Here is a 26,182-nt window from a genome sequence, read left to right on the forward strand (position 1 = left end):
TGCCAGATTCTGACCTCCTGTCTCTTTGCAGGCATTGTGCTTGTTGCCATCAACCCTTATGAACAGTTGCCAATCTACGGACAAGATGTCATCTATGCCTACAGTGGTCAGAACATGGGTGACATGGATCCCCACATCTTTGCAGTGGCAGAAGAAGCCTACAAGCAAATGGCCAGGTGAGGATAACTCGGCACAGACATTCTCCTTGGGAACGGGACAGGAAGGGGAGTTGCTGTTTCTTTACTGCTGAGGCTCACAGTGGAGTGGTGAGACTGGGATTGAAGAAACACCTTGGGAAAAGTCTACATTCTGTTTCCTACTTCATTCTCTCACTTCATTATCTTACTCTTACGAACTGAGAGCAGAGGCTCCTTAGCTTACTTGATTCTTTTGAAAAAGAAAATACAGTCCTTACATTTCATCTTGATTTTTCTGGTGCTCTTTCCTCCCCTGCTGTAGTGGAATCATTCTAGAGCACCTCTGTGAGCTCTACGTCCAGCCTGCTCTACACCTTCTTACTGCAGGATACTTTGTGAGGGAGGAGGACTCCTTGACAACTTGAGGGTGGAGGTAAAAACCTTTAGTCAGCAGCCTGGAAGCAGAATTCTGATTGAAGCCCTTGAGTAATTTCTCAGTGTTTCTCTAGCCATGAAAGATGGGTGCAGGTCTGTTTCATTACAAAATGGGCTTGGTGATGGTCTCAAGTTATTGTTGCATCATATCAGGAAAGATCTATTTTTTGGGGGAAATTCATATCCCAGTTAATACTAAAATGTTGGATTCTTTCAGATAGTTCTTGCCACCTCTAGAGAGTGTTTTAATGGACCTTGCAACATTCATACCAAAGTCCTTTGGCAGTTGGACCATTTATACTAACAAGGAGAATGGGTGATCTCTTTGTAGGGGGGATTCTGTTTAAGGTGGTGTGGTTTCATTACAACTTTTAGGCCAATAAAACTATGAAGGAAGACTTCTATAGACTACTGACCTACGATGTTTCATTCCAAATATTCAGATGAGCATATGAAAGGTCTCTTTCATTAAAGACACAGGAACTATATTCAAAATAAGCAATGGCTTGAAGGAATGGAAAGTAGAATGACTTACAACTTACCTTCAAAATGTGCCACTAAGCTGATTGCAACCTTTGACCTTTCTAATGCCACATGCTGTATTAATCTGATATCAGGGCTTGACTAGGAATCTTAGTGGGGCCAGCCTGTTGACTTACACCTCCTGACAGTGTAGCCCCAGATCAGATCTTGTGGTGAGATCACTTAGTGTGTTATACAGCAGACGGCCCTGCTTGGGTGTCATGTGCATGGCAAGTGGGGGATAGGGCTGGGGACTGGGCAGGCTTCTGTGTTGTGGGAGAATTACTTAAGCCAAGTCTCCATTTGCTTCACATGGAGATAATGCTTCATCTACTCTCAAGGGATTTTTTTTTTTTTATGGTTCTAAATCAAGGTGGCTATGGCTTGGTTCTTAAGACTTCATGCTGTGCTTTAAGTTTGGATAGCTCTCTCAACCTTGTTCATTCATGGATGCCATTGACACTTGGGGGGGGGGGGGTTCAGCTCATTCTCTTAGCCCATTATACTTACATATGGCAGAAGTTGCTGCCCTTCATACAAGGGCTGCTGTAGCTTGCAAGTCTTCTAGCCTCCAGCCTACCCATGTGCTGGGGTCCACTTGGCTCTGCCTGTGTTCCTCCCTCCCATGCATGAAGCTGGGCCTGTGGTTCTTGTAAACTGGGATTATTTCACTTGTTGGAGGCCTTGTTCACACCCACTGAAGAGAAGGGGACATGGGGGAGTCAAGGGTGGTGGTGGTGATACTGTCTTGCCTCGGGTAATGAACTTGGTAAGTAAGGGGTTTGGATGGTAAAGCTGGACCAGGACTCCTTTAAGGTTTTAAGGCTTATACTCATTTTATTCTTGGGGTCTGTTTGTATCGAATAATCTTGAAGTTTTGGTGCAATATTTTCTTATGAAATGTGTTAGAAATATAAGGTCCAGTGCTCGTGGCCACAGGATGAGAGCTGGTTTTGAGTTTTGTTACCAGCAGCTTGTGGTTTGTCATTATTGACCTAACAGATGGATTAGAAATCCCCCAAATATCATGTGAGCCGACGAGGGAGACCTAATGGTCAGCTACAGGCAAGGTTTTCACTGTGTTCCCGTCATGGTCCTTCTCTCTGGAACACTAGAACGCATCCTTTCAACAGTGCTGGCCGACTGCACTGTGCTCTTCCTGACTCGTCAGAACTGTCAGAGTAACTGTAACGGTTCAGGTAGCCAAAGCCTAGCACAGTGCTTTGGAGGAGCCTCCCTAAAATCTGGGTAAAGTAGAAGGTCTGGGAGGCTAAAGTTCTGAATGACAGTCTTGGGGGACTTGCACTCCGTGATTCTTTCTTTCTCTTGATTGATTAGGGACTGGATTTTTCATGATGGCTCACACATGAATCCTTCAACTCTAGATACCTAGACACTGTCAGAGTATGAGGGGTTTAATACAGACTTTTAACTCCTCCTCGGAGTTCTAGAAAAAATGTAGCTAGTGCTGGAAGAAAGGAAGAGCAGAGACCAGCAAGAGAAGAGGATTGGTTCCCTGTCCCCATCATGCTCACCAAGTCTAGACTTGAGTAAGTGCAGATTCACAGTAAAGAAAAAACTTACAATAGTATGAAACAACATATTTATGAATTTTATCCCTTGCACAGAACCTACAGCTCCCTAGGGGAGGGGAATTGACCTCCACAGCTTAGCTTTGGACCTTGTATTCTTTCCTGGCCCAAGACCCTAAATATCCTATACTTCGTTTTTACCTGCCTCAACTCCAGCCTCGCCCTCTATTAGTGACTTAGCAATAATTTATGAAGTATCATTATTTGGTAGACTCCATACTGGCCAGTAAGAAAGTAAGATCACCCTACTTCAAGCAGGAGCTCAATGGTTAGAGAAGATAGAGGTAGGCCCAAAAGGCCTTACCTGTAGTAGGTATAAATAGAAATGGGTGCCATAGGATCATGTGAAATGATTTTGGAGATGGTGTTACAGATGGTCCAAGGAAACTCTAGGAGTTTAGGTCCTAATGAATGGTAGGATGCTTAGAGTGAGAAGAAGGCATCTAGGTAGTAGAATAGTGAGGCCATAACTGAGAAGGGGGTCATTAAAAGGCTTGGTCAGAAAATTACAGTGAGATGCTGCTCCCCATCTTCTATACTCAAAAAGTCAAAAGAGTTGGTGAGAATGTGGAGAAATTGAGTCTTCATGTACTGCTAGTAGAAATGTGAATTGATTCCAGCCACCTTGGAAGAGTCTGGGAGTATTTCTAAAGGATTTCAATAGTTCCCGGTGATTCTACCCAAAGAAATGGGAACATACATTCTTGTCAAATTATAGATGTTCACATTACAACCTAAATGTCTATCTCTGGATGAATGGATCAACAAAATGGGGATTATTCACACAATGGTATGCTACCATATTGTTGAAAACATGGCAAGTGAGATAAGCCAGATACAGAAGACCACATTGTATGACTTGGTTGATAGGAAATGTCAAGAATAGGCAAATCTTGGGGAGACGGTTACTAGTGTTCTCCTAGGACTCTAGGTTTTCGGGGAAATGGGTTGAGGGATGAGATGAAAATGTGCTGAAAATGGTTGTGGTAATGCACAACTCTGCAAATGAACTAAAAATCTGAATTGCTCACTTTGAACAAATGTTGAATAACATCAATAAAGCTATCATCAACAGGTATGGTTGGGATGATCCCCAGGCAGGTTTAACCTATACAGTGGGTACATCTGTAGGGAGTTGTGGGCAAGGTTGAAGACAAGGTAAGGCCAGATTGTGGAGACTTCTGGTGGCTTGGGTGAACTTGAGGAATGAAATGTATTTTATTTACAGCTACAAAGGTGGCCAGATGACTTTGGAAAACACTGGATTAATTAAGTGGCCCAGCTTTCTTTTAACAGAGCTTTACAGAGTTAGGTTTGACATGCATTCTGAGTCTAAGATGGTACACATTACTCTGGGTTTGCAAATCGGGTACAAAACTGTTTGCAAAGATTACCTCAAGGGGCTAATGTTCTGTGTAATACTGTTTGGGAAATACTAGCTTAGAGCAATGGAGAAATCATAGAGCTGCTTGGATAAGGACATAATGATATGAGGGATGTTCCAAGAATTTTTCTGATGGGTCCTATTTCATAATGCTTTCCTTCATTTCCAAGGATAAGAGTTCTGTCTCATGAGAAGCTTAGTTTGTTGTGGAACATAACTTGTCAAAGAACAACTTGTATGGAATGAGAAACAAAAAATTGAAAAACAGACTATGTGGCACTACATTTGTTATGTACACTTCACTCTAAGGTATGACTGGTGCCTAAGGAAGACAAAAGTAGCAACTGGAACATTAATGTATCTAATTCTTACATTTGCCACATGAAATTGGTCACCTCATGATATTGATACATAACTTGGACATTGAACAACTCTTGAAGATTATGAAGTTAGTGAATGTGTAGGGATAGAATCCAGACCCAATCTCTTTGCCCAAAGCCCTCTGAATTAGCCAGAAAGCCATGCTACTCTTCAGCTACTCTTCAATTGTCTGTTCATTGGCCTGGACAGTTTTGTCAGATCAGTGATTCTTGTCCCCAGGACACCATTGAGGGCCATCGGTGGAACTTTTCCCTTCTAGTTCACCCACCTGATTCTGCATGGGGGTAGTTCTGCTGTATTAACCAGCCTCATTGGGAGTGGACCATCTTATTGGCTTGACTGGTTCTGGTCTCCTTTTGAGCTGTTTGTTATGTTGCTCTTCTGAACAAGAATGGGATGGGAACACTGCAAAGCAAATCTTTCTGCTCAGGTGGCCAAGGTAATTGAGCACCCACATTCCCCATCTGTGTCGGCTATGTTGCCAAGGTGTGACTAATAATGAATGATGGGATTGCTGTTGCCTGGAATCTTGGGAGGGGGGTGGGAGACTGAAGCTAGATATACCTGTGTCATGAGGCTGGAATGCTGACAGAAACGGAGGCTTTCCTGAGTGGGAGCCATTATACATGTGGGGTTTTGAAACCCATGAGAGTGAAAGCCTGTGTCCAGTGGGAATAGCGGTTCCAGTTAGAAACCCTGGTTGGGCTGTTGAGAGAATCTTCTCAGTTTAGGTTTTACAAATGCAAAGACTAGAGTACTTGAATGCTCTCCAGGGAGAAGTGTAGAAATGAGCATCCATAGTGAACCATGTACCTGCCATTTGGTAAGCAGGCAGAAAAGGTTTTCAGGACGGTGGTATGAGTAGAAATGAGACTCTACTTTAGGCAGTGACAACTCAGAGTAAGCACACTGGCTCCTCCTTGGGCAATGGAGAAATTCCTAATTATGGGTATGTGTTGCAGAAATAAGGTGGAGTAAGGAAGCTTTTTCTTTGGGATTCAAACAAACAAAAGAACTTGCCCTTCGTAGTCACTGAGGTAGAATGCTCTGGTGTAGTGCGAGAATAGGCTTGGGACTTTACAGTATCCTCCAGGCTGCAGATTCTGTGTGACATATCTTTGGAGATGGGGTGGGGAATTATACATAGATGAGCTGGATCTACAGTTAGTGTTGTGACAGTGGTTTAAATAGAATATCAGCTTCTTTAATTTTGATGCAAGGTGACTTGTTCTGGGCTCTAAGCAGTTAATGGAAGTGAAGTGCTTCCCCACGGAGCCTCAGGTTTTCAGGATGAGAACAGAGCCAAGTTTTGTCATCTCATAAGTTTGCTGTGCCAAAGAATCCAGGGCTGTGTCCTGGTAATCCTGCCTCTCCTGACCTACTGTATGTTGGGCAAACCCCCTGACCTCTGTGGCTGTCACCGTCCTTACTCTTTAATGAGAACATCGACTTTACCTTAGAGGGTTGAGGTCCAGTGAGAAGTCATGAGGAACATCTGAAAGTTGTTGGGTGCTGTCAGTCATTGGGGTGCAGATGGCATCACTGGCTGTTGGCTGCAGCCAATGAAGGAATCCCTGGGGGAGTCTAAGTAGGGAGTGATGACTAGCTGAATTTTTATAGTAACATCTGAAACCATGACTCAGCCGACTCTGGGTTTTGGCTGAAGTTTTGTTTCCCTTTCCATTCATTGTGGTTCCAAGTGAAGACTATTCTTAAGTTGCATCAGGACATGGGATAGAAAGTGCTCCAGATACCTGAACTGGGAGCAGCTTTTACTCTTCGTTGGCATTCTTCTTTCTCATGCTCCGAGTGTTGGAGACTATGCAGACTCTCCCCAGGATTCTCTGTACCTTTGACCTGTACCTATTCTTCCACGTTCACCTGGGTCTCCTTGTTTGTGGCCTCCTGCCCAACTATGCCAGTGCACACATTCCTCCTCTAGGGGTGCTATAAATTAAGGTCTATATAGTATCATTGTGATCCTATCTAATACTAGATAATATTGATTTGTGTCTACATATCAATGATGTGCAACTGGTGTCTTTTGGAAGACAGTGGGCTTATTGTATTTCTAAAGTTTGAGTGCACAAGGAAATTAGTTGTGAATGTGGCTAATATTGACATAGCATTTTTTTTAAAGTGGTAAGTAAGTGGATATTGCCATCTCTTTAAAATTCTGCATTTAGAAAAGGACCGTGTAGTTTTCTTTGTCTAATTTCGGTGATCCTGCAGAGATCATGTTTCTAAGAATTATATATTGGCAGGGCACCCAGCATACTTCAGAGTTAAATCCCAAATCAAAACTATGAAAATGTACTTAAGTTCATTAAGGTAAACTCTTTGTTACGTGGGGAATCATAGCACATTAGAAAGGAGCCTGCAGTCTTCTGGTAGAAACTGGTTGCACACATGCGAATGCCAGATACCATTTCACAAGTGGTATATGAGTGCCGCCAGACCTTACTCAGTACAAGTGACTGTCTTGTGTTTTTAGCCACTGGAAAAAAAAATTTTGTAGTTGGCAAAATATCATTATTTTTATTGGTGCTGAGGACTGAACACAGTGCCTCACACATGCTAGTCAAGCGCTCTGCACTGAGCTACAGCCCCAGCCCTAGCCCTTTTGCAGCTTTCTCAGGGATTTCTCTGTTGTCTAGTGCTCTGGCCCATCTGTTTGCTCTAACCTGTGGGCCTGAGCTCAGTCCTGAATAGTTGTCCAGGACAGTAGGCATTTTCTGAAACATGGCAGTCCCTGCTGTTGGCCTTCTCTATCTCCCACTCTGCCAAACATCCTGGCTATCACAGCCTGTCCTTAAGAGTATGGCTTTGCAGAGATACTCAAATTCTGTCACCAGTGGACACCATCTGGCATCAGTAGTCACTGGAGGGCCATGCTAAGTGAAGAGTTAATCCTTACACAGGATTTCTGGGAGGGGGAACTTCAAATGCATTAACACAGGCATTTTATTTCCAGTATGTCTGCAAGCCTCTAATCTTCTACCCCTTCCACCCTCATACATGCTTAAGAATGGCATTACAGCTTGGAGTTAAACATATTGCAGGTATAATCTGACACATTGTGATTGTGATGTACCTGTGAAACATCACCACAATAGGGATAATGAACATTTTCTTACAAAAGTTTCCTTGCATTTCTTAGCCCACCCCACTATTCCAGCCACTACTCATCTGCTGTCACTGTAAATTGTAACTGCTTTGGAGACTTGTTACTTTTGTTTTGCCCTTATGCAATTGATATTGTTAAATGTGTGGAGCCACATTGTCACATTTTCCATTGTATAATCTACCTTCATACCTGTGGTCCATGATTTCATGAGTGTATGTTTCTGCATTCTGATCTTGTCATCTGATGGATTGTGTGTCTTTAGCGTGACACATGTGCAAATTTAAACTTTTTGGTGCCAGGTCTTACACTAAGAAGTGTTAATCTGAATGGATTCCTGTGATATGCAGAAGTTCCCCCACCCCAGGTACCACTCATTCACTGTGACAGAACAAATTATGTAGTCAGGAACTTAAATATTTTTAAAGTTGGATTAGAACCTGTGCGTGTGCCCTGGATTGGTCAGACCTGACTGGCTCTTGATTGTGGCTTAGCACAACAGGCTATCAGGTGGCTTAGCACAACCCCACTTAGCCATTTCACCTGACCAAGCTCCTGCACTTAAGGTGTCCTGACTTCTGAATGCAGCGAGAGCATGCATGAGTGACCTTCCTTCCTAGGTTCCTGTGAGGCATGAAAGGGCCCAGGTGTGTTCAGTGTTACTCAGTATGTGCTGGGCTGCACCCCCATGGATGTAGGCTCTTGTGGTTACTCCACACTGTTACAGAGCCTTTTTCTGGTGTGAAAGTCAAACTTACCACCCCATGAGGATTTTTTGGAAGCACTTAGTGGTGGGTGATATCTAAGATGTAGTTTTTCAAGGTATCTGAAATGATTCAGAGGGAAAAACAGGCAGTGAAACGTTAAGCCAGCAGGAGGGAACGACACTTATATCCTAGTGAAGCCTCCACGCTGTGGTGCCCACTCATTCCTATTTGAGTGCACATTCTCCTATTTGTATCCTAGAAGACAGCAACTGCAGACTTGTGTGTGGCGTGCCTGAAGTCGGTAGCAAAGGAAGAGAGCTGCCTTGCGTCATGGTAAGAGTTCAAGGTCCGAGGACAGGAACGGTGTCTGGGGTCCCAAAACATGGGAGCTATGATCCTGAGCAAGCTCTACAGGTTCATCTCCATGCATAGGTGCCATGTCTGCCCCCATCAGAGGCGGGGGCTTTACATGTAATTATCGATCACACAACTGTAATGAACCAAGTTGATGAATGAAAGTGCTTCATGTGATTTCTGGTTTAGACTAAATAGTCAGTGGATGTCAGATATGGCAGTGATGATACTGATGATAGTAACGTTATGTCATGTCAGTGTCCAGAAGGACGTGGTTGGAGAACTCAGAGTTGAGTGGGATTCCCTTTACAGGTCAGCATCACAATAGGCCACGTGAACCAGAGTAGTCTCAGGATGGCCAGTTTGATGTGCTCAGTGAGGTTCTTCTGGGTTTTCTTACGGGATTGTTTTGGCAACCACCTGTAACTTCTACAATAACTATTTCAGACTTTCTGGAGGAAAGAAGCATCAACTGCACTATGTTGAAACATACCTGCTCTGTACCTGAAAGACGAGTTCTTTTAGTTCTGCCCTAAGAGTAAAATTTCACTGTTGATGGCTGGACAGCCCCAACAGTAGTGCTAAAAGGTGGACAGCATTTTCCTTGGATGACGTCATCTGTAAGCTTAAGCAAAGGGAAAATGGCACATTACAGTGAAGGAACCAATTGATTATCCCGTCGCATCCCCAATTGTGTGACACATACTGTCAAAGCACAGAAAGCTTTTCACGAGTGGTTGGAAGTGGTGGTCACTTCTGGAGCCTGTGGAAGCAAATCGGTTGAGAGCAGCAGTCTTCAGATTGCTGGGATATACTGGTTTGGGGAAGATGATTTAATTGGAGGGTGCAAAGAAAATGATAAAACTTTTTTCCCCTACATACTTTTCAGAGTTAAAATGCTTGGGTGTTTTATAATGGGCATGAAATTAGTTGATTTATGGTTTCAGATGTTGCTATAAAAATGCAGCCAGTCATTGCTCCCTACTTACTAACCTCCCCAGAGACTCCTTCCTTGGATGTATCCAACAGCAGCCAGTGATACCATCTGTAACACGGAAAATGGCTTAAATTATGTTGGGGGAGGCATGCTTACAGTTTTCATTGACAGAGGAGTGTGCTTAAAATAACAGATGGCTAGTTTAGTGACTAAAACCACACGTGCAATAATCTTTGGACTAGTTCATGTTCCACATTTGAAAAATGGAGCCACCTGCTATGGTTCCTGTCAGTGTTCCCTTTACAATGTGAAAGAGTTGAGAAAAAGTGGCTGACTGTGTAACCTACAGCTATCAAACTGAGGGTTATCATTAAGAGCATGTGGTCATAGTGTTCTCTTTCTTGGCAGCCTTAAAGAGCCCTGATCTTTTTAGCTCTACAATTAGGACTTAAAGACCTCTCGTCTTTTTCATCGTGGGGATGGTTAGCATCAAGTCTCAGTACATGACTGGGTCTGGCTTGCCCTTGGTAGAGTAAGAAGAGGCTCCCAGCTCCTCAAAGGAGCAGAGGATCACTGAGTCCTGTTCCTGAATCAGAATCTCCAGGGTAGAACCCAACCCTTTATTTTTAATGCTTCACAGGTGACTAGGAAAGGAGCAAGTCTTTGGACACTTGGAGTAGATGAGTACCCGTGACTCGAGGGACTCTGAACTGGTGCTCATAAAAGAATCTTTGTCACAGGTTTTGATTGTCTCTCTGATCTGTAAGCTGTGCTTGATCACTTTTGACAGCTAAGTGAATTAAGGATCTGAGAGTGGGTTTTGATCTAGGAAAGAAGTTGGAAAGAGTAGGAAAGCTTGGTAGGTGGAGGATGCTCCAGTTTTAGAAAATGCCTCACCTCTTCCACAGTCATTCTCAGCCCCACCTGCACTTGAGAATCATCTGGGAAGACTTTAAACTCTTCATACCCCAGCCTCACCTCAAAGATTGTGACTCAGGTGTTTGTTAAAGGCTCCCAGGTGCTGTCTGTGAGGCAGCTTGAGAGCTGTGCTGAAACTGCATAGCTCAGTGAAAAGATCTGGGAAGTGAGAACTTGTGTGTGGCTGAGCAGTGGAGCAGAAAGGCCCACAGGCAATGTGGCATGGCCAGGAGAAAGCCCATGCTATGTCCTCTGGAACCTCAGTGGACAGGCTGAAAAGCAAATGCCTTTTATCCCTGCCTGGCTCCTGCCCCTGTTATACATCAATGATGTTGGAAGCAAGAGGAGGGGTACCTAAAGCCAAAACATGACGGAAATTAATTTGGTCCTCTGTATTCCCAGAACTAGAGAATAAAATGCTTCATGATCGATGACTTGCTTTAAAAAAAAATGTTCCTATGGTTAAAAAGGGAATTAACCTTCAGAAGAGCATGTACCAAGAATACTTAGAATTACAGGATGTCTTTTTAGAAAACACCTTGAACCTAGTAGCAGAAAGGGGGGAGAGGGGAAATCTCAGGCACCCAGTGGCTTTTTTTGATGATTCACCCTTTCCAGCTGAGAATAGTTGCCCCCCAGCCTTGCGATCCTGAGACATTGTTGAAGAATGCTGATGTAGGTGTGTGGACTCTTCATTTAGTTTAAATGTATGGTACAGATCTTCAGTTAGAATATTGGGGATCAATATGTGCTCACTGCTTTGTTCTGCTTCCCCATGGGCTCCTTGGGAATCCTAGAGTTTTCCTCCATTTGTCATTGCATATATTGATCCATCAGAATTACCTGACATGTGCAAACTCTAGCTCAGCAATTCAAAGCAGAGATTTTTCTTGCCATTTGTATGAGGTTGTCATTTCTACAGTTTCATTCATCTTACTTGTATTTATAGATCCTCTTATATTTTATTTTGCAGAGTGTCTATTGATGTAATGGCATAGAACAAGATTGCTCTTCCTGGAACTTGAAGGTTTTTGAGGTTAAACCCTGTAGGACAGGAGTTCTGCTTTCAACATCTTCAGTATGGGGTATCTAGTAGTCACAGAAACTTCTAGTTGACTTAAAGCAGCTATTCTGTGTGACAGTTCTCAGATGGACAGGTCTCTGCCTCTCACCAGTCACATTCAGGGGTCTGTTCTCTGGAGCAGGCACTGAACAGACTGCTCTGGGAATGATCATTCAGTCTCGCCCAAGCTAAACTCTTCCTGGTCTTACTTGCATTTATCACGTGACAGTTGACTATTCTGATAAATTTCATGGAAGTGTTTTCTTAACTTCAACTGGATTCTAGCTCTGGTCTGCACAAAATAGAGGATCATGGCCCTCCCATTCTCCTGGGATCTAAATGATTGAGATGCATTCCTAGAGATGTACTGTTTCTTGCTATGAGAGTTAATAAGCTAACAGAAATATTCTAGTGCCTCTGCTGTGAGCTGTGGTCACATTGTCACATTGGTTTGGTAGGGTACCATTGTGAGGAATGGCGTTGGCCCGCTATAGTCTAGAACTTGTTGAGACCGCCTAAGTGGCTGTGTTCATCGTAGAATCCAGGTTTTCCTGTTGTCGGTAGCTCTTCATTCTACAACTGAATTGGGCTTGATGCAGTGTTTTTAGAACTAATAGAACTTGTTTTGAGTGTCACAGTAGTAACTGACCAAAATGACTTTTTCAGTGGACCTCGTAGAGTTTAATTAGGAGATTCATAAGAACAGAACAGATGGTTTACTTTTAAAACAAGAAACGTAAGACTGTCTTCAGCTTTGGCATGGAAGCAGTTCAATCCACTATTTCCCAGCCCCATCCTCTGGGTCCATTAGCTTCCTCCAGTGATCTTGATCTGTCAGTCACAAACCATAGGAGGCCAAAGTTGAGCTTGGGCCTCCCCATTAAGGCATGGCTTCCTTAGTCTAGTGCAGGGGTTTCCCCTAAGCCTGTTCTAAACCTAGGAAGCAGGAGGAAGGGCAAATAGGGGAGTGATGACACTGTTGGCTTTCCCTATGTGCCTTTGTGGAACTGTCCCTGGGCTGCTCTCCTGGCTCTCTTGGCAGGTGGGACCTTCTGCATCATGCCGCGTCCTGAATTCTCTGACCCTGCTGAACGTAGATGAACATGGAACCTGATGTCTGCCCCCACCCCCAAATCTGGTTCATGGAATCTGAATGGACATAAATGACTTTCAGATGTCCCTTTCTTTGCAGCAGCAGTCAGGATTTTAACATGATCATGCTATGAACCAAACATTTTGTTGTGGGACTGAGTTGAACTTTATGGTACTTTGCCTTTGCCTTCGTATTATAAGAACCCTCTCGAGACAGTTTACTGTCCTGAGTTGAAGGAGCATGCCACAAGAATATGGAAGAGAGAAGATGAATATCTCAAATATTTTTCTGCTTCATTGATAAGCTCTTTGTTTTCCTTGATTTTTTTTTTTTTTTTTTTAATTTTTATAAGAGGGAATATTTCCTCGTATCCTATCAGTTTTGTAGTTTTGGCAATGAAACCACAGGAAGGTAGGGCATCTTGTGTAGAGTGTGTGGCTGGCAGTTGAGATAACGTGAAACCTGGGCACCCAAACTCCAAACTCTGTGCTGGTAATCTCTTGGTATGCTCCTGGGTTTCTGGCCTGGGAAACTGGGTGAATAGAGGTTCTATTTGCTGAGACCAGGAAGATTGGAAGGAAAGAGATACTTTTTTGAGTTGGGAAATAGTTTATTTGGGACATCTTCAATCTGAGATGAACTATCCTAACCCTACCATCCAAGCAGAGCTGTCTAGTAGCAGAACATATGATGAAGTTCAGAAAGTTCTTAATCTTTGGATGGTACTTAAAGCTTTGGGGCAGGGTTGGTGGATGATTCAGCCGTGGAGTGTGTTAGAAGGAAGGTGGCACTCATCCAAGGAACATTGATGCTCAAAGCTGTGTACAAGAGGAGGAAACTAAGAAATCTGGACTAGCAAGTGAGTCTCAACTGAGTTAATGCCCCCTCCATAGGGGCAGTTTGAAAAATGAGATGCTTATGTGACAGGTGAGTTGGCATGGTACTCCTGCATCAACTGGGTGTTGGTTAGAGGTACAGAATGACCTGTAGTGTGAGGGACAGGACTGTGCCTCTCAGCCTTGCCTTCCATGAGGTGGTGTGCTGCACTCAACATGATCTTTAGCATTTTTCATGTTTATCCTGCCTTTAGTTTTGTGAGCCCTTCCCCCCACCCCTTCCTTTATCTTCATGGCTCCTCTCTATAACTCCAGGAGTGTGGAAAGGCAGCTGGTCGAGAGCTGAGGCCCTGAGAGCACAGAAGGCTGGGCCCAGGTCACCAAGTCATGAGTGGTAGTGCAGGTGCTGGAACCCAATTCTGCCTGCTGCTGCAAGGCTCTTGCTGTTCTTGGCCGCCTTCTATCTGTGGAATGACCGAGAAGCATCTTGTATAGGTATGTCCTTCCCCCAAAGGGTACCGTACCTGTTAAAAAAAATAATAATAATAATAGGCTCTCTATAGTGGGAAGTATACTCTGTGGCAGAATCTGCTGAACCAGTGTGAGTTGACCTGTTGGCCATGTAGTAACTGCTTGTGGATATCACAGTGCAGGTGGCCCTTCACCCTCAGCACCTATATGTGTTCCTTGGTGCATACTGGGAGTGCACGCCAGTGGTGGATTCTGGAGAGGTATGATTTTTGTTCTACCCTGTTCCAAGCATGGTCTACCCTGGGTGGGCATCAAATTTGAGCAACATGTGTGCCCTTGGGTTCCACATGTCTCTTGGAGACAGAGCAGTCCTTGAAATTCTATATTAATTAGGATAATCTTTGGATGTGTCTTATCTTAAAAAAAAAAAAAAATCATCATCTCCCTGCCTTCTGACTTAGTTGACAGGAAAGGTAACCTTTTAAACAAAGTGAAAAACTATTAAACTGTATATATTTTCAGCCTGTCATCTGTGTTAAACCTCTAAAATGTGACTTGGGTCTTTTTACAGTTTTGATATGAAATGTCCTTCAGAAGTTTGTGTTTCAGCAGGACTGTTCAGGGGTGGAAAGATGCAATTGAGAGCTGTAACCGAATAGCCCCCCCTTAGTTTGGATGGACTGGGTGGTAACTGTAGGTTGGTGTGGCTGGAGGAGGTGGCCACTGGGGGTGTGACCTGGAAGGATGCATCTTCCCTGTGGCTCCTCACCCCTTTGTTTCCTTGCTGCTGTAAGGGAAGAGCTTCTCTCCACCATGCTCTTCCCCCATGATTTTCCTCCTCTCTGGGGCCCAGAGCAATGGCGTTGGCAGTCTGAACTGAGACTTCTGAAACTCTTGAGCCATATATAAACTTTTCCTGCTCTAAGTTGTTCTTGGGTATTTTGGTTACAGTGATGGAAAAACTACCTAAAACAGAGGCTGTTGACTTGGATTTTTGCCCTGCTGCTGGAGTGAGGGCCCGACTCCCCAAGGCCATACTGCAGCCTCTCAGCTGGCCTTGGCTTTGCCTGTATGGCTTCTATCCCTCAGATCCTTTCTCACTGGCAGGGATGGGGTAGTGTGTCCGTTTCATGCTAAGTTATGTCACTCTGTGAAAACCCTGCTGGGGGAGCTGGGAGTGGGGACATTTAAGGCTGTGGAGTATGGAGGGCAGAGATGAGATCACAGAGCCATGGAAGGCCACTGCATGGGGAGGCAGATTCTTCTGCCTGATGGGAGGGGGAAAGCTAGATGCCACTGTGGGGAGGTAGTAGGCATGGTGGTAGGAAGTTGAGGGTATGTTCCAGGTGTTCTCATCACTTGCTGAGATTCCTGACAGTCTTAGCACATGGCAAAGAGATGTTGGATAAATGTATTTTTCCCAAAATGTTGCCTGAAAAACTGGGGGTGAGGGGGAGGACATAAGAATAAGTCGCATGTATTCTAAGAAAGTCTGAAGCCAGACTTGCTATGTGTGCTATGGATTGATAGCCTTGATGCAGAGAGGTGCAGGTGGCTAGGTGAAGTGACCCATGGCCCTTGGTAAACTAAGGAGCAGTGGTGGGCTACAGGGTTTGGGGTCGAGTGAGCTGGAGTGTGGCCTTAAAGACTTAGGGGTGGCCGTTACCAGTGTGGTATCCAATCCTGGTCTGTGGTGGCCTTGGACGATCTCATCTGTGCTGCCTTATACTTGTCAAAGTTGGGGTGGGAGAGACGTAGGAAAAAGGGGGGACAGAATCAGACTTTAGCAGAAGGTTCCTTAGGGATTTTTTGGCCCATCTTGTTTCAAGATGATTTAAGGATCAGGGAAGAGAGGGCTCTTCCTAGACTACGAGTTCAATGTGTGCTGAGGAACAGGATACCAGACTCCTCAATTCCAGTAGAGGGCAGGACCTTGGCCAGGGGCAGACCCCAGTTTTCTTCAGTATCGTCTCCATGTGAACTGGGAAGCCTTCATACTTAAACCACCATGTGCTTGGCTCAAATGAAGCTTGCATCGTGTCATCAGGGCAAATTAGTTTGAGACCATTTTTCAGTGAAGTGGCAAGCTAAACACCAGGCTCCGAGATGCTGGACCAGAAAACGAATGACTTCTGATAAATGGGATAAGTCCAGAACAGGCTTGTGTCTTACACAACAATACAGTGGCCAGCAGGAGAAGGGTAGATGACACATTCTGTAATGATCTGGGAAGAAAATGGGAGGGCAGTGAAGACAGGCTGGCTGCTGAGCAGTTTGTGTCCCCTCATTTGGAGTTTAGTCCATCTTGTAGAAATCATAAAATATTTAGAGCTGTGACTTCTGCACATTTATACTGTATAATAACTTAGAATGTATCCAGTGCTTGCTAATAGTGATTTAGAAATCATGTTTACGAACTTTTTTCAAACTTGAATAAGGTTTTCTTTTGGAGTCTGCTGTGCCCATCCATATGTTTGATTTACTGTCTTATCTCCCAAGTGGAGAATAAATGACTCTGGAGTGTGACATGGTTTCACAGTATTCTTCCTTCAGATGAGCAAGCATAGTAGTGCGGGCCAGGTTTTTGCAGGGTCTGGGCATAGATCTTCATCTGAGCCAGTCAGAGGAAAGTGTTAGCTTCTTAATTGATAATAACTCTGTGATCCTTAAACTGCTTAAGACCTCCAATTATTGGCTTGAGAGTGGTCATGGAAAAGATGGCCCACTAAACCATTTGCTATGATGTCATGTTATCAGGACAGACCCCTTCCCGTCTGTAAGCAGTAGTGTGCCATTATGTTCTGAGCAGTGATTCAGGAGCTAGGCTGCCACTTACCCAGCTCTGTGACCTCAGGCAAGTCTCCTCAGCTCTGTTTTCTCATCTGCAACATGGAATGGCAATAGGACCTTCGGGATTGTCAGAGGATACTTAAAAAACGCCTGGTATATGGAACCCGGGAAGGGACTGTATGAGAGTCGGCTGTTAACATTATTTTCATAAAGCAATTACTTGGCCAACAATATTCAGCCTAAAATTTTCATATTGAAAAATGAAGATTTTAAGTGACAAGACTTCCCGTTGCCCATACTGGCCTCTGATTCCTGAATTCGAGCAGTTTTCCTACCTCAGCCTTCCTAGTAGCTGGAACTCTACAGCAAGCAGTATGGTACCCAGCCAACATGTCTTTTAAAAAGTGGATAATTTGCACAAAATACACGTGCCAAGGATAAAGTTCCTCATGGCCAAATGAAGAAAAGTATACAGAATGTATCATCCACTGGGAGTCTATAAATGAAAGGGAAAATAATTCTTAAAATGGATCATTTGAGGTCATGTGCAAGAAACAAAATGATTGCCCAAGTCATTTTGAAACCACAATATTGGTTTCTGATAAGGTAGATTTGAATTTTTCAGTTCCTATAGGCAGTTAAAATTTAATGCTAACTGGCCTCTAGGAGTCGAGCATGCTAAACCAGTTTAGTGAGTAGTATCAGTTTTAAAAACTGATTTGATTAGATAAACAGGCCTTTAGTTCAAATGTTTATTAGGCGAGACCTTGGGGTTAAGGGATTTCTGCACCATCTCGGCTGCTTTAAAATACTAAACGGCTTATGAAATACAGGCATTGGAATTGTTCCTGAGTAGTATGTGGTGTGGCATCATTTTCAGTTAGATTTTGATGGGCTTGAAGTAAAAGGGATTTTCATTGCCTATGCTTGAAGAAAACTTACAATGCTACTTACACCCATAAGATATTTAACCTAAGAAAAATGAGAACACATGTCCACAAAACATTCTCTGTGAATACTCACAGCAGTGTTTTTGTAATGGCTCAAACTGGAAATCAACCAAATATCCATCAACTGAAAATGAAAGAAGAAAAAAATCCATCCATGCCACTGAATATTGCATCGATCAGCTACTTAAAGGAATGAAACACTGATACATCGATAAATCCTATAAAATGGATGAACCTTGAACATTATGCTGAGGGAATATAAGCCATTCATTAAAGGCCACATCCCATACTCCTTTTACCTGAGGTGTCCTGAATGGGCAAGTCTGGATATGAAAAGTGAGGGTAGGATATGGGGGTGGTGGGCAGGGGGAAGCAATTACTGAAGGCAAGGAGTTTCTTTTCAGGGTGATATAAATGCTTTAAGATCGTTGGGGTGGCATTCTTTGAGGAGATGGAGAGGAAGGGTCTCTTGGACGGTATTGAGCCAAGACTTGATAAAGTGAAGTGGACACAGGTGGAATGTGGGCAGAGGGGCAAATGTGACTAATCGTGCATTAGTCCTGTGCTAGGTTTGTATTTCTGTATATAACATACTACCTCGAGATGAATTCTCGGCCACACCTGCTAATCAACATGCAAGTAAACATGCCTCATCTTAAAAAGGGGTTTTCCCCTCCAGTTAGAACCTAGCCTCTAAAAATACAAGCTTTGTGAGATTTAAAAAAAAAAATTAAAGAAACCCTTTGGAAATTGGGATCATGTTGGATTGGATCCTGGGCTGATGTGTTCTGGCACATATTGCATCAGGCACAGCAAGGCAAATGATAGAACAAGACAAAATGGAAACATTTGAGCTACCTGGCAGCAAATTGTATCTGAAGGTCAAGATGGCCCAGCATTGTGATCTTCCTGGGGTCTGAGGGCCTTTCTCTGTTCTCTCTACACCAAGTTGTGAATGAGCAGATGGGTGAAGTGGGCTTCCCTGTGTGGCTGTGCTCCTTATGGTACTTCTAGGCAGCCAGGACTGGAGACAACCCTGGTACTGGCAAGAATCTTGACGTGTTCCAGATGGGAACAAACCAAATATAAGGTGGAGCACAGTCCAGCTCTCCTGGCAGAGACCCCCCCCCACACACACACACACAAAAAGACAAAACTTGATGATACAATTGGAGCAGTTTACTGAGCAGGTGGGACCAGTGCAGCATTTGAATGAGATGTCTGCTTGTGTCAATGGAACAGGAATAGTGGCACCGTGAGCTCCCTCAGGATGCAATATCGTGGTGTGTTCTCAAAGGAAATATCTGTCCCAGCAGTTCGGACTGAGGCAAGATCACAGGTTCAAAGCAGTCCTTAGCAACTTAGGCTGTAAGCAACCTAGTGAGACCATCTGGAAAAAAGGGGGGTGGGCTGGCAGGGTGCTAGAGATGGGGCTCATTGGTTAAGCACTCTTGAGTTCAATCCCTGGTATAAAAATAAATCTGGCAACCAGGTTTCCCTCACCCTGCTATTCCAGCAATATTTCTTCAAATTCAAAACTTTGATAAGTGACACTAAAAATAATTTAACATTTAGAGTTTCACAAATAGGGGAATTCCTTCATTATCACTAAAATAATCAGTTGGAATTGAATGGAAGCCCAGAATATGCTTGTTTTTAAGACTTTTCAAAAAAAGCTAATCTGGACCTGAAAATACTGAAAGATGGTTTTAATTACATTGCTCCCCTCTATAGCCATTTATGTGTGAGGACCCTCAAAACTCCTTTCCAAAGGAGTGATCAATTATTCACATTAAAATGGTCACCCTACTGAAGGGAAGCCATTATTTTTGACAAAAAAGGAGGTTGACAATTTGAGGTGATCACTCTTTGCCCCCAACACCAGGTAGTTATATACTTAGGCCCCAAAACTACCTTACAAGGGAAGAGCCAAAACTCTTCTGTTAGAGCTCCTCTGGTCTCTGTTCCATGAATCTATTGTACAGCAAATTGCTGGCTCTGAACTTCCCAGCTGTGCAATCTTCTCTTGGTCAAGATCGGCCTTGGGGCTGTCAGTGTTCATCTAATAATCCCTGATTCTGGAAGCTCTGCCGCATAGGCACACTCTCGGCCCTCTTGGAGCCCCTCTTTCTCTGAACGCAGACCGCTGATTGTCTCTGCATTTTACCCAAATGTTCCTGTCTCTGGAAGTGCTAGACATGAGTCCCTTTGAGTGTCAGCACCTCAAGGAGCAAGTTTCCTATACTTAAAACTTCAAAATTTGGGCTGGGGTTGTGGCTCGGCAGTAGAGCGCTCACCTTGCTCGTGCGAGGCCCTGGGTTCCAACCTCAGCACCAAAGTATTGTGTCCAACTACAACTAAAAACATAAATACGCAACTTTACCTTGTGCTGGTGTAGAGAGTAGCCAAACAGTTGCAGCTACTAAGCTGTCCCCACCCCTTCCCTTGGTGTGAGAAGTTTGTGCACACTATGAAGAAATGCTTCCCATTTCACAGGACCTGAGAACATTCCACATAAAACAGTGGCTCTGCTCATTCTTGGCTCTTCTCCCCACCCAACCAGAATGGTGGAGACAGAACACCACACCTCCTCCCCTACTTGGGACCTCAGATGCCTGCTAAGTTCCTGATGTGACCGGCTAAGCATGTTTCTCAGGGTTCAGAGATGCCAGGAGTTAAGAAATCCTGCTTTCTACAGCCCTGGTGATGTGTGAGTGGTGAGCACTTGTGTTCCCCTGGGGCAGCTGCACATGCCCTGTGTTCTGGGAAAGACTGGGAAGGCCCCAGCCAGTTGGCCAGAGTACTACAGCCCAGTAAAGTCTGTATTTTTAGGTGGGAGTTAGATGAAGAATAAGGAGAACACACTTGTGTCTGTTGAAAAGGAAGCACTCATGGTTCCTTAGAGGAAGTTTTGGCTCCATTTACTGTGGGTAGTAAGCAGGTGCCATGTTATGGTGGGAGAATGTCAGCAACCCATAGCCAGCCCACCATGATGGCATGATGCCCCGAATGCAGGGGTTAGGGCATTCTTCATGCTTTCCTTCACAACGAGGAAACTGAGGCTCCTAGAAGTATCTTGCCCTAGGTGGAAACATCCCACAAATCCTCCTGAAGGAAGACCACTGTGTCTTCATGAGTATAGTTAACGTGTGACTCTGCCTGAACTCTTTCGTGGGCCCACAATCTCTTTAAGTTCTGTTTCTGTCATCTGAATTGTTTAAGCTCCTGGCTCCTCTACCTTAGGCTGACAGCCTTGGTGACATTTATGAGGCACCTAGCCTGGTTTTCCTTTGTGTTTTGTTTTTTAAAAAACACTTGAAGGAAAAATGGGAAGAGTTAACTCTAGAGGGTCACAGATTCCTGACATGGAGGTAGAACTCCCTCTTGGGTCCTTGGCCCTGGTTGCTCCCCAGCCATGCCCCAAGACTCCTGGGGCTACAGCCTATGGGAAATGTCTTTGCCATCCTCTGCTGGCCTTGGTAGTAGAGGTGGAAGGAGCAGCATTGGGTCTTGTAGTTGGAAATCTGGTCTTCAAATAAATCGCCACAGCTTCGTTACTGGATCTTGTCCCTATAAGTTGAGTGAAGGAGTGTTAGCTGATTGACCTCTGTTGTCTGCAGGAGGGTAAGTAGATTTTTGATGTGGTCACCCATCAGGCAGTTAATTCTTACGAATTTTGGTTTTCTGTTACCCAAGTCGAGTATTTTGTTGCTAACTCTTGGCCACTTAACACATGCTCTGCAGAAGCGTGTGAGAGGCGAGGCAGGCAGTCCATGAGACACTGGATGAGAACATCAGTCCTCGTTACTTGCCCACTCAGCCCAAGTTGATGGTGGCTCCTGTGAGTGGTCTTAGAAGCCTGTCTGGTGTTGGCCTGAGGCTGTTACTGCTGAACTTCAGGGATTGACCTAAGTGTAACTTTGTCTCCTGAGGTGACTTCATTTTCCATCTTTGAATCTCAGGTGGCTGTGGGTGGGCAGGATGCCATTCGAGGTGTCATATTTAGAACTGTAGGATAGTATTTTACACTATCAGATAGTAGCTGTAAAATACTATCCTAAGCCTGTGTGACTGAGAAGGGATCGGAACTCCTCGGGTTTAGTTTTGTTAGAGTCCTGTTTTGAATCGGCAAGTTTTCCTGCCAGCCTGATGAATGATTGATTTACTTTCCATTATTGGGTCTTTTCCAGCCCATTAAAGCGAGTCTGTCTTTTGAGGACTCAGATGTGTTTAGAGACTTTATGGATGTAATTCATTTGAATCCCAGGATCCACAGACCTGGGACATTGTACCAGAGAGACCCATGAATAAAAGGGTGCTAGAGATAAATAGGGCTGACATCCCTGTGTGCTTCCTCTGTGCTCTGAATGCCATGATTACATGAATTATCTTCTAAGCTGTGAGACTGGTTGTCTTTGCTTCAACGCTTTCAGTCTGAAGCAGGTGTCACTCAGAAGCCTCTCCTGTGGTTGGATATGTGATGACTGAGGGGCTCTGGCATGGTTGGAGGAAAGGATGCTGGACTTCTGATGTCAGGCTCAGCAACTTAGTGTGGCTCTTCAGATATTCAGCTTTGAGTCGGCTTGCTCTATGGGCACAGAAAGCGGCCACCTAGCAGATATCCAGGTGTGGAACAATGGCCCTCAGAGAAGCGCCTACTTTCAGGTGAGTCTTTGGGGTAGATGTCCTAAAATGGCCTTGGAATTAGGCCTGGGTTGTTAGACAAGATTTGTATGTGAAATGGGTATAGGAGATAAAGATTTCTAACAGAAGTATGTAGAAGAATTAAGACTATCTTTTTTACCCTGCACAAGAGTCGATTGAAAATGTATCAAATACCTAGGAATTACACCAGAAACTATGCAACTCTTAGAAGAAAATGTAGGGTCAATATTCCAACATACAGGTACAGGCAATGGCTTTCTCAATAAGACTTATAAAGTTCAGGAAATAATCCCAAGAGTTAAGCGGGACAGTATCAAATTTAAAATCTTTACAGAAATGAACATAAAGAGAACTTACAGAATTGGAGAGAACACTTGCTAGCTACTTTTCTGACAGTTTAATATTCAGAATATATAAAGAACTTGAAAAACTTAACACTAAAACCAATTGACCCAATTAATACATGGGCAAGTGAACTAAACTGATAATTTTCATAAGAAATACAAATGACCAACAAGTGTTTAAAAAAAAAAAAAAAAAAAAAGTTGAACATTTTAGGAATTAAGGAAATGTAAAACTAAAACAAGATTCATCACCAGCTAGAATGATAGCTTTCCAGAATTCAAACATTAAATGCTGGAGAGGATGTGGAGAAAAAGGAACACTTTTACGCTTGGTAGGACTATAAATTGGTACAACTGGAAATTAGTATGGTTTTTCCTCAAGACTGGGCATGCAGCGACCCTGTGAGCCAGCAATGCCACTCCTTGATAAATATCCTAAAGAATTGGTCATCAGATGGATGCAGTGACGCATGCCTGTAATCCCAGTGGCTCAGGAGGATTGTATGTTGAAAGCAAGCCTCAGCAACTTAGGCCCTAAGCAACTTAATAAGATCCTATCCAAAATAAAAAGGGCTGGGGATGTGGCCCAGTGGTTAAGCACCCCTGGGTTCAATCCTAATATACAAAAATAAAAAAAAATTAATCGTCATCTTACTACAACACATATCTTTGGTTATCACAGCCTAATTCACAGTAGCCAAACTATGGAACCAGCTTAGGTGTCCTTCAGTGAATGAATGGATGAAGAAAATGTGGCATATATACACACAATGGAGTTTTATTCTGTCAAGAATGAAATTGTCATTTGAAGTAAAATGGATGGAACTTGAGAGCATTGTGTTAGGTGGAACAAGCCAAACTCGGTCAAGGGTTGTATGTTTTCTCTCAGTTGGAAAGATGAAACAAAAAGTGTGGGACATGGGGATCCCCCTGAAGGAGATCAGTAGAGTGGAGGAGAGGAAGGGAGAAAAAAGGAAATAATGGGGGAAATGATTGACCAAATTATGTTGCATGCCTGTACAAATATGGACAAATGTGCAACGATGAATCCCACTTCCATGTGGAATTATAATGCACCATTAAAAAAAAGGAAACTCAAAATTTCCACATGAAGAAACATGTAAGGGGAAAACATGACTATGGGAGTAGTCTAGAGCCAGTAGACTTGGGTGTTACTTGTACTTACAGCAGATCTTTTTGACTTGCCATTAGCATGACTTCTGCTTGGGTGGGGGTGAAGCTTGCTGGGTCAGGCAGGTCTCTCATGTGTCTTCATGTTCTCCCACACCCTGCCCTAAGGTTGCCTTTCATGGCCTCATGTTGCATTCTATGGTTTGTCCTTGTCCTGTTCATCGTGAAGTGGACAGCCCTGTGAGGGTCTGTGCTAGGGGGACCCACTAGGCCTGGGGTCCCTGGTGAGGCACAGTAGTGCAGGTTGCAGTGGAATTCTAATCCAGACCCATCTTAGTGGTAGCTCCTGGGGCATCAGAATGGAACCAAACAAATTCCTTTTTGGACAAACGAGATCCTTTCCTGTGACGGTCTCATTTTCTGTGTCTGTGCTCTGTCTTTGGGGCATGCTAGTAAAATGACCAAAATCTGGAATGGGGAAAGGCGGGGTTGTGTGGAAGATAAGGATGAGCATGTTAAAGAGAAATTGATGAAAAACTCGGTGAAGAGCCAGTTCTTGTGGAATCCAGATTTCATCATGGGCATGGGAACTGAAGTGTTCCTCTGAGTCTTGAAGAAAGTAAAGTAGGAAAGTAAACACTGTCTTTATTCCTCAATTCTGTGTTCTCAGTCCTGGGGACGCCCATGGTCTCTTTAGAGTCCTCACTGAAGGGAGAAAAAAATGCTCTGACACCCAGGGTCTGTCACCAGAACATGGACATGTGGCCCGAGACCTCTTCTTGCTGGCCTTGCAGTTGTGCTGCTGGCCCCCTAGCTGACGTTGCCTCCAAGAGATGTGTGAATCCTTGATCTTATGTCACGTCCATACCTGTGTGTCTTGGAGCATTTGTTCCTGTTCCCTCCTCCTGGGAAAGCCTCTGATGCAGGAGTCTTTGCTCGTTTGGAAGCGGTGAGAAGGGAAGTTGCTGATGTCTCTGTGGCCTGAGACTTGATTCCCATCTTGGGGTTCCCTAGAAGCTTTACAACTGTTTAATTGAAGCTCTTTTATCTACCTATAGAAGACTTGGGTTTTCTGGCTGGAATATGGGGTTGGAAGTGAGATTCCTGGGGCACTCAGATTCCCATATTGCAGATGTGTGGCTCTGTGCCTGGAGAGAATAATCTAATTTTCAAAGCTATATAGGCAAAACACTATGAAAATTGAGTGTTTACTTTTGCAATTGAAGAATGCCTACAGCAGAGTTACTGTAACATGCTTAATGATACTCATAATTGTTATGCTGTCTGGTAATTTAAGCATAAATGTTAAATAGTTGATGTTGAATGGCTGTAATTAATAATTCGTTTCTATAGCCAAACTATATTTCAAGTTTCTTTCCCAATCACATTATGTATTTACTGATCAAATATTTACGTACCTAAAGTATACCATGCTCTGGTAGTTCTTGCTATTCCTTGGGCCTTATACCATCTAGTCATGACTCCTAAAGTGGGTGTTTTAGTCAGCATTTTTGTTGCTGTGACCAAAAGACCTGACAAGAACAACAAGAGGAAAATGTTTACTTGGCTTGTAGTTTCAGAGGTCTCCATCCAAAAACGGCTAACTCCACTGCTCTTGGCCCAAGGTGAGGCAGAACATCATGGTAGAAGGGCGTAGAGGAGGAAAGCAGCTCTGGGCATAGCAACCGGGAAGTCTACTCATCAGGGTACACGCCCCAAAGGCACACCCTCAGAGACTGGCCTCCTCCAGCCACACCCTACCTGTCTACAGTTACCACCCAGTTAATCCCTACCAGGATTATTCACTGATTGGGTTATGAGAGCCTTAATCCAATCATTTCACCTGTAAAAATTCTTGCATTGTCTAACACATCAGCTTTTGGATGACTCCTCATATCCAAACTGTAACAGTGGCTTTCTAGTTCTTATCAACTTGGTGCTAAGCCCTGCCCCCAGATTCCCAATGTCTCAAATATTTCAGTCATTCAAAGAGCAGTGTCTGGGTCTTGAGGGCAGAGGCTGTGTGGTCTTAGGGGAGGAGGAATAGGAGAGCTTAACTTAGTATCTTGGAGACATGTGGGAGCCTTGTAGCAGCGGAGGAGGGGTACAGATGAACACTGTTCTTCCAGCTAGCCCCTTACCCTCTAGACACTCCAGAAAAATGGAAGCAGATTCCATTTCAGGCCCAAGGAAGAAAAGTCTGAACTTAGAGGGCTGGGGGCATCATCTAGTACAGTGGTTCTCAGGTGCCCACCAGCAGAAGGAGCATCACTGAGAACCTAGTCAGAAATGCAGATTCATGGGCTCTATTCCTACCCTGCTGAACTAGAACCTGGGCCTGGGCTCCA

At 43.9% G+C, this 26,182-nt stretch overlaps 1 protein-coding gene across 5 annotated transcripts in view; it reads left to right on the forward strand.

Annotated features, from left to right (window-relative positions):
• The window catches only part of Myo5b (myosin VB), a 302,556-nt gene that overhangs the window by 123,316 nt on the left and 153,058 nt on the right, over window positions 1–26,182 (forward strand). For 4 of the 5 annotated variants that reach the window (XM_048806229.1, XM_048806230.1, XM_015482386.2 and 1 more), the window contains exon 4: window positions 32–176. In XM_048806229.1, coding sequence (XP_048662186.1) covers window positions 32–176 — 145 coding nt within the window. Of the gene's footprint in view, window positions 1–31; window positions 177–26,182 lie in introns of those variants that run through there. The other variant, XM_048806232.1, reaches the window with a different exon arrangement.

Source organism: Marmota marmota, unplaced genomic scaffold, assembly GCF_001458135.2.
Source record: "Marmota marmota marmota unplaced genomic scaffold, marMar, whole genome shotgun sequence".
Taxonomy (NCBI): Eukaryota; Metazoa; Chordata; class Mammalia; order Rodentia; family Sciuridae; genus Marmota; species Marmota marmota.